The sequence below is a fragment of the Eretmochelys imbricata genome, chromosome 7 (genome assembly GCF_965152235.1).
Source record: "Eretmochelys imbricata isolate rEreImb1 chromosome 7, rEreImb1.hap1, whole genome shotgun sequence".
NCBI classification, from domain to species: Eukaryota; Metazoa; Chordata; order Testudines; family Cheloniidae; genus Eretmochelys; species Eretmochelys imbricata.
This window is the reverse complement of record NC_135578.1, coordinates 71,631,362-71,648,933: the sequence shown is the minus strand read 5'-3', so window position 1 is coordinate 71,648,933 and position 17,572 is coordinate 71,631,362. Positions and strand designations below refer to the sequence as shown.

General features: G+C 42.2%; 1 protein-coding gene across 2 annotated transcripts in view; it reads right to left on the bottom strand.

The window, feature by feature from the left end:
* The window catches only part of CDHR1 (cadherin related family member 1), a 55,094-nt gene that overhangs the window by 7,564 nt on the left and 29,958 nt on the right, over positions 1-17,572 (bottom strand). For both annotated transcript variants that reach the window (XM_077822812.1, XM_077822813.1), the window contains 6 exons: positions 16,893-17,096; positions 13,418-13,570; positions 9,766-9,930; positions 7,187-7,254; positions 3,952-4,180; positions 2,640-2,894 (listed from right to left, as the gene is read on the bottom strand). In XM_077822812.1, coding sequence (XP_077678938.1) covers positions 2,640-2,894; positions 3,952-4,180; positions 7,187-7,254; positions 9,766-9,930; positions 13,418-13,570; positions 16,893-17,096 — 1,074 coding nt within the window. The remainder of the gene's footprint in view (positions 1-2,639; positions 2,895-3,951; positions 4,181-7,186; positions 7,255-9,765; positions 9,931-13,417; positions 13,571-16,892; positions 17,097-17,572) is intronic.

Here is a 17,572-nt window from a genome sequence, read left to right as displayed (position 1 = left end):
GCTATACGGACTCTTTTCCAGCACTTATGACCTCAGACAAAAGAGAGACAACCCAGATGGACTCTTCAGTGTGCTAACAGGACAGAAACTTAGCAGAGGTGGTCATAAAAAAAAGGAGAACCCATTCACAGCAGATTTTTGTATTTGGAAATTGAATCTCCCCCACAGGCTGAATCTGAGAGTATTTTTCGCAAGTAACTCTGGTCACCACTGAAAAACTACAAGTGATGTAAGAAGTGATCAAGCACTGTGCAAGGATTTTGTAGCTTCTGCCTGCGTGGGCTAATTATGAAGGTTGTTATAAAAGGTTGTCACAAGGAGGAGGGAGAAAAATTGTTCTTCTTAACCTCTAAGGATAGGACAAGAAGCAATGGGCTTAAATTGCAGCAAGGGCAGTTTAGTTTGGACATTAGGAAAAACTTCTTAACTGTCAGAGTGGTTAAGCACTGGAATAAATTGCCTAGGGAGGTTCTGGAATCTCCATCACTGGGGATTTTTAAGAGCAGGTTGGACAAACATCTGTCGGGGATGGTCTAGGTAATACTTAGGGTATGTCTACACTGCCTGCCGGTTCAGCGGGCAGCGATCGATCCAGCAAGGATTGATTTATCATGTCTAGTCTAGACATGATGAATCAACCCCCGAGCACTCTCCTGTTGATTCCTGTACTACAGCTCCATGAGAGGCGCAGGTGGAGTCGACAGGGGAGTGGCAGCAGTTGACTCACCGTGGTGAAGACACCGCGGTAAGTCTATCTAAGTACGTTGACTTCAGCTTCGTTATTCATGTAGTTGAAGTTGCGTAACTTAGATCGATTTCCGCCCCCCCCCCCCCCCCGAGTGTAGACCAGGGCTAAGTCCTGCCATGAGTGGAGGGGACTGGACTAAATGACCTCTCGAGGTGCCTTCCAGTTCCATGATACCTTATTGGAATATAGGGGACTGAAGTCCATAAATGCAATGCTAGGGGGATGGAACACTGAAAATCATTCTATCTGAAGTTGGACTGAATGGAGGATACACAGTATCAGCAGGTTGCTAGTAGGAAGACATTAATGTAGAAAAAATAGGAGGAAGGATTGCTCCTCATTTCTGGTGATTGTGTAATCATGGTTGGGGAAGTGGAGGTGTATTAACTTTTTGATGAGCTGGTGCATGGGAAAGAGAATGGGGAGAAAGGAATAAATGTATCTGAAAAGCTTGCACGTCCCAGAGCAGGCCCAAAGTGCTTGAGCACATTCAGGATGTAGAACATCCCTTGGTTTCCCAGCTACTTTCCCCACCTCTGTTCACCAACACTCCCCACTAGGGAATTCCAGGAGGGGAGAGGACACTCACAGGACCGTTCTGTTGCCTCTGCATTTTGCCCAGGGAAGAAAAAGCTGGTGGCAGGTCTGCCTTTTCTCCTGGAGGGGCAGGGGAACTGGAAGTGGCAGGAGCTCTCTCTGTCCCTCTCTGCACCTTGAGAGGGGAGGTGAAACTTGCTGAGGGACGGATATTTTCTGCAGGAGGCAGGCAGGGGACTCCCAAATGGACACATTCTCTTATTAAGAGCCAAAGCTGCTTCACCCACTGGCAGGGATTCTTGGAACCTTTAGATAACCAGCCAATCAACAGCTTCTCCTGCCACTCCGTCCTCAGCTTCTCTCACCTGAGGAGACCTCCTTTCGCCAGCCAGTGACCAGAGAGAAGAACTGGGAGGTCTGGGGAGCTGACCTCCCCAAGTTCAAGAGAGGGAGATGGAAAGGGAACATGGGGGAGCTCAGCTCCCCCATCCACAGAAGATAGAAGGAGGGAACTTTCCCACTGCTTTTAGCAGAGCAGGAGGAATTATTTTTTAAGATCAAGAAAATATTTTAGTCATAAGAAATCCACACAGATATTCCTTAGATTGATCTCTATATATCTTAATATATATTATTTATAAAACTTAAATTTGGTATCTAAAAGTTCTTAGGAATAGTCCTTCAGCAGTGGCTAAGTGTGGAACTCCTTGGAGGAGTTGGGAGAACGTTCTATGAGTTCTCTGCCTTCTCAAGTACCTTCTATGCATTCACCTCTTTCTTTTACCCACACTGAGATTATGGAGGTTACTACACCCAGAGGGCCATGCTGCTGTCACAGGGTAGAGAAATGGATTACAGTTAGTCTTTGATTTGATTGCCCCCAGAATCCTAGTTCTGATCACCTGCTTTCCAAGCTGTAGGGCAACTTTTGGTCCAGTTCCCTTTCATCTCTCTTGACCGACAGCTCAGAAATGTAGTAGTCCGATTGAAGTTTGGTCTCAGGAGCACATAGGTTCTTAACTGTCTGACATCAGATGAAAAGAACTAATCTCCCAGACAGATTCTAACCCCCCCGTCCCAGCCCTTTCCCCTCTCCTCCAGTCAGGATTTTCTTAGGCCTCTGATTCCACAGAACTTGGTTGGGTCTCAGGGTTCTGGAAAGGCATTAAACTGTGGAGCTACCAAAAATCTGTTGGGAAAACTCTGATGGCTGGCATTTTATTTTATTTTTTGGCTATTATTAACTCTTGAAATATTAAACAGTGCTCTTTAGAAATGGTGTGAGTGGAAACTCCTCTTTGGTTCCACCCAAACATCTCCCAAGGCTGGTCACTTCTGTTCAATATCTGCTTACCTCTTCTGTGATATCAATCTTCAGCACTGCCGTCGTGCTAAATGAAGGGGAGCCCCGGTCCTTGGCTTGAACTACCACAGACCATATGCAGTCTTTGTCCTTGGTGATATTGTGAATGATATCCAGGGACCTGATATAGGACTTCAGCTTTATTTCCCCAGTGCTTTGATCTATATCAAATACATTGGCTGGATCTGCTTGCATAATGGAATAGTCTACAATGTTGTTGGGTTCTTCTGCATCTTGATCTATAGCCTGTTCAGGAGAAATGTTGAAAAGAGACATGCATTGATGATGAATTTGGGTGAAGGGAGAATGTAAAAGTTCCTGGGCATGTATTTGCACACTTTAGGAATAGTCAAAAATCTGCTGTGAGATTACTGAGATATTAATGTGTGACCTTAGATGACAAAATTAGCAGTCCTTTCCATGTGAACAATTTTATTTTAGATTAAAGTAAACAAGAAAGTCAGTCCAAATATTATATATCCATGGATGTGATGGTTATAAATGATTCACTTTATAATAGCAGGCATCTTGTACTAATTTAGTGGGTATTTCCCAGCAGCCAGACTAGAAGGAACACTTTACACTTACAGGTGAAGTTGATAGAAAACAATTTGACAGCGAGCTAGCTTCACACCACCAAACTATATTTGTTTTTGTTATTATACTTCAATATTTACTTTTGCAACCATATGCATATTCTTGTCATCAGACTTGATCATATATGTTTTCTAATATATATTTTAGGCAGATTATCATTTAACTGTAGATGACATCTGCATTTTTTTTCATATTCCACACCAGACCATTACATACACTACTTGGAAACTGAAGTCCTCTCATTACAGAACCAATGTAACTACACGGACAGATGCAAGTATCCCCACACAATGGACCTGATTTCTGTTTTGAATGGTAGCCTGGTTTCAAGCTCCATGCACATTTACCCACTCCTTGGCACCTGTGCCAATGGTGATGCTGATGGACTTATTTTAAATCTAGCACTATACAGCCCACTATGTGCAAACTGATAATTTAAATGATATAACTTGAGTTTATTATTTTTTTACAGAATGACATTTCTTTTGATGCACTTACCCTTTTGAACAGTATGTAAAATATTATCAGTCCATGTTTTAGATCTCTGTTCTACACTGCCACACCCAACAGGCAAACTAAAACATACTAGAGGGTAACAAATGTGTTTGTTCACACGTATGCACACTTAGGGGCAGGATATTCAAAGCACTTGGTGTTGTGCTAACTCTGTGTCTTCTGAAGTCTTAGACATCATTTCATTCCTCACCTCTATTTTCACTGGTGATCCGATGATCATAGTCTTTTCCTGGATGTTCTCACTGAACTCCGGAGAGTGGTCATTGACATCTAGCACAGTGATAAATACCTCAGCCAAGCTATACTTCCCCTCTGTGTCTTCTGCCTTCACATAGAAATTGTACTTTGCAGTGACTTCAGCATCTAATGTGGCCCATGGCTGAGTATAAATAATTCCTGTTGATGGATGGATTAGAAATCTGGAGGAGATGCATGAAAAACAAGCATTTTGAGTGGTCACATTGTGGATGCTCACATCCTAGTCTAGATTATTGAACTGCTGAGGTTAGATACTGGTACCCAGAACAGATGCAAGCTCAAGTTAATTTACATCCTGTCTTGTTGTCTCTGCATAGGCTCAGTGGTGTCACACGGCTTACACCAAAGGCTAAACAGTCAATTGACAAACACATAGGCCCCCTAAAGAAGCAGTTGCGGTTTTCCTCTGACATTGGGAAACCTTATGTGGCACAAAGATAGCATAGCTTGTTCTATGCCACCCATTTCACTGCCTCACAATGCAGGGTGGTGCATCTGGGATGGGCAGGGCTTTGTTGGGGGTGGGGGTTCACACCAGACACAGAAAAGATGCAGTACATGACACTTCACCAGATCTTTGGTCACTGCTCTAAGTTATATTGGATGCCTCTGCCCAGGACTGAGGTAGTGGAAACGTGGACTAGAGACAGCTTTCCTCCACCTTCTTCTCAGCTGCACTGAGTGTGAACTCTGCCTAGCTGACAACTGAGCCTATTGTACAGTACCGTTCAGTTATGGTCTAATGCAAATGAGTATTTAAAGATGTGAGCAGTGGTATAATGCTGGAATTTATGCAGCCAGGAGCCTTATACAAGGTCTCTCCTGTTCTGAAGAAAGACCTAAAAGCTGACAGATCCCAAATCACTGGCCCTACATATTTTTGCTTGTCCTTTTTGTTTTGAAAAACAGAGAATTATTATTATGTGGTGTTGTTTTATTCTTTATGTGTTAGCCCTTTCAGTTGCATTTCATAGAAGCTTTTGTACTTGTGCAATGCTCAGTGTGATGGCTTTTTCCCAAATGTGATCTCTTTGTGTAGAAACATTAGAGAACTGCATATTTATTCAGGTTATAAGTACAATGTATTAGATCATGTCCTGAATAAAATAAGATTGATTGATTAAAGAGCTGGCCTGGGCTCAGCCACCGCCACCTGGCCACACCTACAAGAGAGGCACAGACTGGAGGAGGAGCTTTAAAATGGGGGCAGAACAGCTCACTTGTTGGCAGACCAGGGAAAAGAACAGATCTTCAACCCTCAGCTCCCAAGGAAAGTGCTGAATGAAGGCAGGAGCTTCTCAGACAACCACTGCCTGATGATCCCTGCCTGAGGGAAGGGAGGGCCAGATTTGGATACATGCTGAGATGGAGTCACTCCTCTCTATCCTTCACTAACTCTGTTTATTTGCATTAATTCCCCTGGTTTTGTGTTCACCAACTATCCTAGAAAGGGAGAGACTTTGAAGTGACCTGGCCAGAGGGCCAAGTCACAGGAAGAGGCAGGCCACCGCAGAGCAGCCATTGGCAGGAGACTCCAGTGGACAGAGTGCTGCTATGCTACACCCCGCCATGAGCAGGTGCCAGTGGTGAGTCGACCCTTTCACATACGGACATTGCTATTCCTATTTGGGAGGGGGAATATTCCAGTATAATGCACCTTTATACCAGTACAACTACATCCATGCTAGGAGTTGTACCAATTTAACTGTTTTGGCAGAAACATCACAGCCCTAACTGAAACAGTTAACTTGGTACAAGAATTGCATGTAGCGCAAACCTAAGTGATGTGCCCAAGCTCACGCTGGAAGTCTGTGGCCGAGCTGGAAATTCAACCCAGATTTCCTGAGTCTCAATCCAGTGCCTTAACCAAAAAAGTTCCATGTTTAGGAAAACAAACAAAAAGCTCACGGCAACCTCATTTCCCTGGTTAAATTCTATTTTAGCTTTAGGAGTGTGAGAATCAGAATAAATTTGCACACACTTTTTCCCCCCCACAACATCTTTTTTTCCCCCCTAAGCCTTCAGAAGTTTTTTGGCACCAGCTGTTACATTTTAAACTTAATAGGTCTGAGTGCATTGGCTGGCCTTTGCTTGCTTGCTTCTACCCGATTAACAGCTTGCTTGAGGATTTAGTGAGAAGCTCAAAATAAGCTGTGATTTAGAAGCTCCTGTATGTGCACCCTTGTTTGGATATTTCCCAATAAACCCCTGAAATTCCGGATTTTGACTGCCATAATTAGCATCCTACTCAAAGTGGGGAACAAAGCTTTAAAACCAGGTGGGGAATTTATAGAAGAAATAAAATTTTGCAGGAAAGGGAGATGAGAGTCTGGACAACATACACATTTGCAAGTTCTTCTCTCCAACCACTTAAGTCATAAGGGTCAGGGGTTCAGCAAAACCATGAGAGATGGCCGGCCATATTTAGGATGGCTAGGAGCCCCAGCCAATTATTACATATGCAATAATGGGGTGGGGTTGGAGAGCTGATCAAATTGGTGCTCATTTTCATCTCTCCTACAACAGGAAGCAGGAGCTAGGTAACTATTAGAGACCTGGTGAACATCCTGTTCCCTTCCTCCATGCCCTGCTGCGACTAGTGTTTCATGCAAGCAACAGTTCTAATACCCTGTGTTACCAGCCACCGATGCTAGAAGTGCTAACAATGTCGGACATCAGAGAACGTTGTGGGAATTTGTTGATATGGTTCCCATGAATTTTTTTGTCTTTTCTGTACATTGGGTTGAGTGTTGAAATGGCACCGTTTTTGCAGCTAAATGGGTGTGTGTGTGTGTATGCAGGTGGGGTGTTGTCCACAGAACTTTAAAAATAACCAGCACAAAAAACCCTTCCTCCTGTGAAAAGTATTTTTTAAAAATGATAGTTTGAACAGATTCTATGCATTGTCACTTAGCTGCTCTATGTTTTTTGGGGGGCATGTGGGTAAAACACCATAGACTCATACAACAAGTGTTTGCCTGTTTTTTGCAGGAGAAAATATTTTAACAGAAACAACTCAGGAAAAAGACATAGGGTAAGTGCCTCCCGGCCCCCTAGATAATCTCAACATGCATTAGTCTGAGATGCCAGCCGCTGTCTTAACCCTCTTATTTTGTTAGTAGTGATTTCTCTTTTTGATGTATTCAAAGGTTAACTTTTTTACTTACAGATCAGCTCCTGTTCCATATATGGAGTATTTGACTTCTCCCCAGAGTCCTGAATCTGGGTCTGTGGCCTTAAGAAAAGAATTCAAAAGAGTCCTGATTTATTAACCTGTAGTAAAGTGTATTTTCCTATTGTACCTAATAATAGCACACTGAATGCCAAACAGATTTTTCCCCTTTTAAAATATTTTGTCAGTATATTTATGGAACTTTCATTAACAATTTGCATTTGGAAGTTTGCAAAATCTTATAAAATCAAATGGTAATGAGTGATACAGCAAAGCTTTTTCATACAACCACCTCCTAAGCATTCTACATGAACATAAGCAGTATAAACTATAATACTTATCGGGTGACTCCATTCTTAGGCATTTGACATTATCTTATAACATCCTTTCTTTCATAGGAGTAAGGAGTGCATTAGTGCACTGACCAAACAAACAACTCCTTCTCAAACTTTACTAGAGATCAGCTAAATATGAGTGCAGTGTCCTTGGCCAAAACTGTCTTTTAAATAACACAGAGATTTTTTTAAAAGTGTCTCTGCTGTGGTATATTTAGTTGATATTTGTACATAACATTATTTCAATTTGGCTGGTGTTTTGATCATTCTTGTGCATGTGGGCCCAGGTTGCATTGCAGGTATCTCTTCAGATGTTGCAACTTTGTTCTGCATTCTTATTAGTTTCTCCATGGGCTCAGGGTTAGGAGAAGCAGTTGACTTGGTAGAGGGAGCTATTTATGTTTTCTTTGGTACCTATGAGGAATTTTTTGTTACATCAGTATGTCTGTCCATCTACCTCTAAATGCAGAGATACTTGATGTAGGAAGGTGTGCTGTTGAGTGTATAACTGGCTCCCTCAGTTGCTTGTTTAAACATTTCTTGCTTGTTTTGCAGTCTTTAGCAATGTCTTTGATTTCTAAACTCATGCAAGGCCGGTGTAACTCATCTGTGGCCTTGTGGGGAGTGGGGACATGCATCTGGTTCCTGATAACTACCATGGATTCTTGTCAACTTCTCAGGTCTCATAACTTTGGGTTCTTTTTACTGGAATCCATTTTGCATGCTATTTTTTCCTGGGAAGTCCAGTATTCTCTAATACATCTTTCATATCTACCCATCCTGCTAGAGCAGTACTTTCCAAGCCCGCAGTATCTCAGCTTGCTGGGTGTATCTCTGAATCTGGCACTAATCTGGTGCCTACATGATGTTTAGTATTGAATATGAACTGTTAAGATTCACTGTCCTCTTTGCCTTTGACCAGAAGGACCTTATTTTGCTGCTTTTGCAAAATGTTTTTTTTTTAAAACATTTTCTGCAGACCACCTCAGTGTTGGACACTGTTCTTCTTCTTCTGACTACTACAATAAGGAACATCATAATCTCTATGCTGTGCTGCCTTGATGCCAGTGTGTCCTATGGTGAGCCTCTTCTTTCTTGTTTTGATGTTCTTCCCTACATAGAGTTTAGTGTTTTCACCTCCAGGATCTGCAGTTAGTACTTTCAGGAGCATTTGTGTCATTTCACTACTTCTGCAGCACATGGTAGGACTTAGTTTGGGCTCCCTTAGCATCCTGCCTCAGGCATCTATGTCTCTGGTGCCCAGCACTATGTGATCTTGCATCACTCTCAGATTAACACGTGGCTTTCGACTGCCTCAGCTTTGTGTGACATACTGAACTATGGGTTCTCGCTCTGACTCTAGTGGTTGTATTAAACAGATGTATAACATTCCTTTTGGGCTAGAAACGTTTCTTCAGTGCTCACAGGGTCTCTGTAACATTTTGCTTTCCTTCCTCTGGCAGTGTGAGATATTCGTAAATGTATAAGCAATCTCTTCCCATTTCTGAACACATGAAAGCAATTCTTATATTGGGGTCATTCTTTTCCAATTCTGGTGCATTTTTATAGTCTTGCTCGTGAGCACCATAATTATGCATGTAGCAATCATGTCACCTTTGCAATCTATGGAAGATGGGTCTAGAAATTCACTAGCAGCCATTTTCCTTTTCTTTTTGTTCACCCTCAATCCAATCCAAGTCTTTCTTACAACAATGCCAGCCTCACTCAGCTATCACATCTTTCAGCTGACGTGTGTGACATTTTTATGGCTTAAAAAAACAAATAAAATAAAAAAAATGGCACTTCAGACACATTGTTTGAAAATGCTTTGCTGAAACAACAGCTACCTTGCTGAGCATTGTGTGCTAACATAATGTCAGACACTGAGTGGCTCTACGCATTAGAGCTTAATATACCTGCTACTCTGGGAATGGTGATAGTTGTGAGTCCATATTGCCTTTATCCCAAATGCACTTAGTTATGAGACTGCAGGAGCAGGTATTCTTTTACTCATTGATTGAAAGATGTTTCAGCAGGTGAGCAGCCAGCAAACACAGGAATGACTCCCACCCATGTTGAGGTCAATGACAAAACTCCCATTGACTTCAACATGGGAGTAGAAGAGAGCACATAAAGAATAAGAAGTTATTAGGAGGACAGAGCCACTGACATGCTTTGGCAGTTTCCATAGACAGATAGTTAGATCAGATATATCTCTGGAAGACTGAATAAAGCTTACTGTTACAGCCACTACATTGGACCCTCCTGGGGAATTCTCTGGAATCCTGGCAATGTAATAATCAGATGAGAACTTTGGGACATTGTCATTGGTGTCCAAGAGACGTATCACTATATCCGCCGTTGAGCTAAACTTCTCAGGAGTGTTCACCTCTATGGCAAGAAGCTAAGAAGATAAAATAATGAATTCTACTATTATTATTGCAAGTATTTGGGAGGCATCTATCACTATGCCTAGGTGCATTTCATCCCAATTAGAACGGCAACCAACACCACAAGAAGGGAAGCAGGGGTTGTGTGACTGGGCATATCATGCAAAAATCAAACTAATTTTTTAAATTGATAAATATTTTAAAATAAACTTCAGCCATGTCCATGCCCACTTTGTGTTTGCTTTCCTTGAAAGTCTGAGCAATCCATTTGAATTTTTGTGGGAAGGAAATTTCAAATTTGTCTCTGCAAGTATGTGCAGAAACCAAATTTTAAATCTGTATGTGTCATTATTTATAGAAGAAGTGCTTGCCTGACTGTCTGACTAATCACAGTTACCAGTATCACTCAGAGAGTGTGTATTGAAAATCAAATATTTGCAGAGAACTGTTCCAGATTTTAAAAAATGTCTCAAATACATTGATTAGCTTGAACAATGAATAAAATGATGGAATCACGATCTGCTGATGAACATTTTTCAGGCAGAAGCTAAATCATCAGATTATTTGCACCACTCCAGTGTTCTGCAGCTATTCACAGAAGGTGACTCAACTTGCTTGGATGGACTCAGGATGGGAGACAGTAGCTAGTAGACAAAATATTAGGGTCTGCAGAACCTGGTGTCACTGAAAAGCCTAGAACAAGAAATGTTTCAGAGTAACAGTCGTGTTAGTCTGTATTTGCAAAAAGAAAAGGAGTACTTGTGGCACCTTAGAGGCTAACCAATTTATTTGAGCAGAAGCTTTCGTGAGCTACAGCTCATTTCATCGGATGCATACTGTGGAAAGTGTAGAAGATCTTTTTATACACACAAAGCGTGAAAAAATACCTCCCCGCACCCCACTCTCCTGCTGGTAATAGCTTATCTAAAGTGATCACTCTCCTTACAATGTGTATGATAATCAAGTTGGGCCATTTCCAGCACAAATTCAGGTTTTCTCCCACTCCCCCCCTGAATTTGTGCTGGAAATGGCCCAACTTGATTATCATACACATTGTAAGGAGAGTGAACACTTTAGATAAGCTATTACCAGCAGGAGAATGGGGTGGGGGGAGGTATTTTTTCATGCTTTGTGTGTATAAAAAGATCTTCTACACTTTCCACAGTATGCATCTGATGAAGTGAGCTGTAGCTCACGAAAGCTTCTGCTCAAATAAATTGGTTAGTCTCTAAGGTGCCACAAGTACTCCTTTTCTTAGAACAAGAAATGCATTTTACATCTCGCCATAAACACAGCCAGGCTGGGACTCATGTATTTAAAGTAGGATCAAATTCCAGAGGTTCCACTAATGAGAACTCCCAGCCCAAATTCCCTTGAGCTTCAACCTATCTGGAGTCATACCTTCTGAGTGTAGGTGTCCTGGTGAAGCTTAGCGGAAGAGACTGCCTTTGTACTGGGCCTGAGCAATTAGGACTTTATTAGATAGTGACCAGCACCTTGAATTCCATGTTGAAATGAACTACTGCACCAGGGCAGCTAGACAGAGCACTAGTCAGTGCAGGTTTCAGAGTAGCAGCCGTGTTAGTCTGTATTCTCAAAAAGAAAAGGAGTACTTGTGGCACCTTAGAGACTAACCAATTGTGTGATATGTTCTCATTCTGCCCCTCTGAAAAGGCAAGCAGATGCATGCTGCACCTGATCGAGCTGCTAAGTGGCCTTCTAGATTAGCCCACTGTAAATTTAGATTGTAACAATCCAGTTTGGAGGTGACCCCCAAGCATGCCCAAATAAATGTGTTAGTCTCTAAGGTGCTACAAGGACTCCTTGTTGTTTTTGAGTTACAATAGGCTCCAGGCCTAGAGGAGTGGGCTCATTTGTGTGGTCAGTTGAAGACAAAAGATGTTTCTGGCCACTGTGCTGCTAACTGGGCGTCCAGGAGAACTGAGGAATCTAGCAAATGCCCACGAGGGTGAATCACTGTGCTAACTGGAGGGCAGAAGCTCTCCACTGAGCCGTTGTCTGGTCAATTCCTCTAGATCACTCCCTGGGTGTCGTGCTTTCCACCTACATCCTGAAGAATGGACCTGGCATGCTGCTGTATACACTAAGGGCAGACTAATGTGTGATTGATTTCTATGGTATGCTAATGGGCAACTGTAAATTAGCAGGAAAGGAGTTAATCACTGATTAGGGAAGGTATAACAGTTTTGATGGACTGTTGGGGATAGGCATTAGAATAGAAACCAGCCCAAATCTTGTCCAAAATGTTAACTGAAAGAACTTACTCTGGCAGTGGGGGTAGCAAGTGGCTTGAACTTGTCAAGTATATAAGACAGCTAGTAGGTTGTTTGAAAAATAATAATTACCATATTTCAAACCTGGATATCTGATTTTCCCACCACCCTCCTTTCCCAGTAGGAATTTAGAAACAGGCGTTGCATTTTTAGCAAAATCTGTGCAGTTCAACTTTAAACTCTTGTGAAAATCATTTTATCCAAACAAAGTGAGAGATCTCATAGGGGAAAAAAATCCTCTTCACTTGTAATTACTACTTTTGGTATTCATTGCAGTAGCATTCGCCTGAATTCTCTCAGTGTTCATGAGCTGGTTGGTTCAATATAGAATTCAAGGTATTCATGAGCTGTGCAATTTTTTTAGTGGTCTTTTAGTAACTTACCATGAATAGATCTGCACTACTTTTAACTGATTTCATAATCGGCCAAGAAGCTTCCATCTGAATACAATAATAATATGTTGTATTTCTATAGCACTTTGAATATAAGGAGTACCAGGTGCTTTACAAACATGACAAATGGTGGAACTGAGACACAGCAGTGAAGTGATTTGCTGAGGTCACATGGCAAATCCTTGGCAAAGCTGGACATAGAACACAGGAAATCTGACTCCCACAACGCTCCCTCTAATCATTACAGAAACTGCCTCTTTTGTATACAAAACATGCAGAGCCCATTAGTACCTAACTATAACTTGGATAAAATATTTTACGATTAACAAGGCGCTGAAGGCAATGAGCTACAAAAGAAAACTAATTACTCATCAGCTGGGGTCTTCCACCAGTTCCAGCAATAACATACTGTAAAGCAAGACCATGTGCCACATGGCCTAAGACTGAGTAGGTGAAATCCTGGATTCACTAAAATCAGTGGGGCCAGGATTGCATCTAATGAACTTATTGGCATAAGTGAAATAGTCACCCTGATGTGCATAGTCTACAGTGCTTCAGAAACATCACAAAATGAAATTTCTGTGCAAATGTAACAGATAGAACTCCTTGCATTCACTGGGCCAAAGATAGCCCACAGTCTTCAGTTACACTCATTAAACACTACAGCAGTCAATGACCTGAGGGAAGAATTTGGCTTGGTGAGCTTCATTTACAAGGCCACAACATCATTAGCATTCAGTCAGACAGCCCCAGTTGAAACCAGAAGTCAAAACCCATCACGTATATGATTGGAGCGGGCAAGGAACGTACTATACCTTAAAGGTTAACAACTGGAACTTCTCATAATCTATGGCAGCAGAGTTCTCCACTATTATGGTAACCTGAGCCTCATTCAGGACGGTTTGGGGAACAACTCGGAAAATGCCACCGGGTCCAACTAGCCGGAGGTTGAATTTAGCATTGGCCCCCTGGGAACAAAGCATAGGTATGAAAGTAAAAGCAGTACAAAGTGATGTTGCTTGGCTTTCAACAGCAGAGCTACATTTACTGATGCATGGCATAGGCTCCATTTTTATTCAGTACGTGTATAATTAGAATGTGTGTCTGACTGCTTAGAACCTTCTGTTCCCCATCTCCTGGGTAAGAGAGTGCTAAGAGGCTTACTAAAGTAATCACTGCAGCTCTGGTCACAGGGCACACATGGCTTTTTTAAAAAAAATAGATTAATTATTCCTCCAATTACAATGGAAAAACACTGACTAGGGCTGGCTAGGTGGGCAATTCATGTGAGAAAGAGGCGTTGAGTAAGCTTCAAGGCTTGTGTCCCCTGAACTGGTTGTGTTCCAAGGAACCAGGAGCACATAGATTGGTGATTCTAATAAGGTTTATTCCTTCCATCTTCCTGACCAGGATTGTATAACAACCAAAGAAGCAAGGGTCTCCAGAGAATCCATCCTGTGCTTTGTAGTGTGATCGATGCATTGCTGGACAGGACTTAGTGAGTTTAGTCAGTACTATAGGTATGTGCATATAGAGCAATTAAGCTTTTTATGTGCTGCACTGCTTTGTCTCTTTTTTTTTCTTTTTGATTTAGGAAGCTCCCTCTAACTTGCAGAGAACAGGTGACTGGAGGTAAAGGATGACCCAGTGGTGGAACAGTGGAAAACAAGTGAAATCACTGAACAATATATATAAAAGGCATCAACATAGGACATTCTGCCACGCACTGATAAAGGATCAAGCTATTGTACACCAGAACAATTCTGTCAAGTTTTATCTGAACATGGCAGGGGAATGGCAAAAAAAAGGAAGGTTCATACAGATAGCCGTTTTAGCCATTAATCAGGCAGACATTTATGCTTTCCTATAGAGGATGGGGCAAGATGAGCTGAATGTGATTTATCAACTAACAGCAGGTACCAATCTCTCAACAGCTGTGATTCCCAACTGTCGCCACCAGCCAGGATCACTGATTGGCTGATGCTATGATGTCCCTCCAGAATGCCGTACTTCTAGTAGTGGTGATGTAGAAACAGGACAGCCCCCACTTGCTGATGTACACATAGGTGGACTAAGCCTGGGTAGTCACTACTTCAATACTTGCCCATCTCAAAGGGAAAAAAGCCAATGTTAACCCCCAAAGCAAATCTGAGTATTTTCAGGTTCAAGCTCAGTGTCTTGTGTTGCGCTGGAATCCAAACTCCCACAATTAAAGGATAGCCCATTGGCTCCTTTTTGCCTGCAGTGGAGAGCGGAGCGACACATACAAATACCAGCTGGATGTGACTGATGTGCATGGAATGAGTAAGAGCAGTGGAAATGCAGAATGCTATCTTCCCACCCAGGCCAAGATCCCCTATGCATGGGACTCCACAGATTTTGAGGGGGACTATGCTGTGTTGGAGGTGGCTGCTCTGCATAGTTTGCTTCCTCCCAAAACTGAGTGACTTTCTGTCAAGAAATTTTGCAGACCCCACCTCTGGTCAGAGCAACCCATGTTCCATGAGCCCAGCTGGACAATCTCAGAGCAGGGGAATGTCAGGAGAGCCAGTGGAAGCATGGCTGCTGTCTTTCCTTATAGTGAGAAGAGGTGTGGAGCGTAGAGCAGATGGGTTTCGCTCCATACTCCTCAGGCTTTGCAGAAATTAGAGGCTGTACCTCCTGCTCCATCCCACGCCACTGCTTACCCATTCCACCAGTAAGCAAAGTGAGCCAAAGACTCGGTATGTAAAGTATGAAACATTGCTTTCTTTACATTTTGCCTTGAATGAGTGTGTGTGCAGAAGGGGAATAATTTGGCTTTAGGCCTTTAAAAGAAAACAAAACATTGTGTGACACCGAGCAGAAAACATGTTCAGAAATGTATTTGATATAGGTACAAATGCTTTCTGTATATTTTATAATCTGGTTGTAACCTACGTGACTTTTTTTTTTTTTTTTTTAACTCTAAGTAGAGAAAAAGCCAGCATAGAAGTTTTTCAGTTTGCTTCCTTCTGCTGCTGCAGCAGCAGCAATAATGGCAGGGCTGAGTGGGCACTCATGCGTAAGTAGTTGTTTATCTGCTTGCTGCAGAGCAGCAGGGGGAAGCCATTGGGTTTGATAGCAGTACAATAGTAACAGCACAATACTGAGTACAGTGACATAAGAACATTGCTGTTAACAGAATATGGTTCTGGGATGTTGTCACTCCGTAACCTCAGGCTAACTCAAATGGAGGCCAGCGGTACAGTAGCTATCTTAGGGTTTCCTATAGCAATATTGCCATAGTATTTAAGTGCTTCTTAGGTCAGTTAGAACTACAAGGTGAGGTCCCAAGTGGGCTTCATGAAGTCTTTGTTCTTTTCCCTTGTCTGGCTATAGGACGCTCTTCTTGGGGTATAAGCTTTATCAAAGCATGCACTGCAACTCATGTTAAAGGATAAGGGCCAGAAGAATGGTAAGTTGTAGGTTTTACTAACAGAAGCAATGAAAGGGGCAAGGACTGTATTGTCTCCATAAGGCTGTGGGAGACAGCAGTAATAAAGCTACTATTTGTAAAGCATTCTGAAGTTGTAAAATGCTAAGTAGTCCTTCTATTACCTCTAGAAATTATGCAAGAATGTATTATCCTCATTTTACATATGGAGAAACTAAGTGAGAGAGGTGAAGGGTCAGATGCTGATTCCATGTCATTGTAAATCATGCGTAACTCCACCAAACTCAGTGGAGTTATATTAGTGGTAAAACTAGTTTGAGATTGTAAATAGGGCCTAAAATGTCTAAGGGCTTGTCTACACTTACCGGGGGATTGACGAGTGGCGATTGATACATCTGCGGTCGATTTAGCAGGCCTAGTGAAGACCCGCTATATCGACCTCAGATCGCTCTCCCATCAACTCCTGTACTCCATCAGAATGAGAAGAGTAAGGGGAGTTGACAGGAGAGTGTCTCCCATCAACATAGCATAGTGTGGACTCCGCAGTAAGTAGGTCTAGCTATGTTGACTTGAATTACACTACTAACGTAATTCAAATTGCGTAGCTTAGATTGACTTTCCCACGTAGTGTAGACAAGACCTTAGGCCCCAGCAGGAGTCAGTGTCTGAGCTGGGGTTAGAACTCATAGGGTTCAAGCCAATAGACCGTACCTCTCTTTTAAGCATTCACAGCACTGTTAATGGGCAATTGTATTATAATACTAATAACCTAACCTTGCTCCTCTCCAAAATTTAGGTGCCCAGATATTACAGGGAAAAGTGCTGGAGAAAACCTTTAGACAGCCAGACTAGATAGATACTCTTCACAAACTCACCTGATCTGAATCGTTGACTGTAATTTTCAGGCCCCTCAGGATCTCACCCTCAGGTGGGTGCTCATACATTGTCAGTTCAAATCGATTCTGGGGCCCATTTTCTCCATAGAAAGTTGGTGGGTGGTTGTTGAGGTCGACGACCCTTATAGTCACGATGGCAAAAGCATATGCTGTCACATCACCATCTAGACTTATTTCTGATGCCTGTGATAGGTAAAAGAAACAAATTGTAGGGCTTTCGTTGTGGAGAACTATCAGTTCCATTAAAATGTTTCTTTTCTCAGGCCCTCAGAGGGCCTTAATCTGTATGAACAAATCACATTGATATTAAGGGGAACTTTTTACATGAGTTGAGTATGTCTGATGTCTTTACATTTGTCTATATCTTTAAATTCATGTTAGAAGGGAGCATAACCTTGGTATGAAGCTTAGGGGTGGAATCTTGACTCTATTGAAGTCAAACCGCACTGACTTTCAGTGAGGTCAGGATTTCATTCTAGAGCTCTACAAACTTGCAGAAAGTCGTATTTGTCCTCAGCCATCCAAAAGTTTTAAAAAAACCAATGGTCCTGCATTGGCCACGAGGCCGTGTCTTCAGAAAAGAGCTCCACTCTTCACTCAGCTTCACTCTTCACTTCTTCTCCACTCTGTCCTAGAATGAAAACTGCTCTCTAGGGACG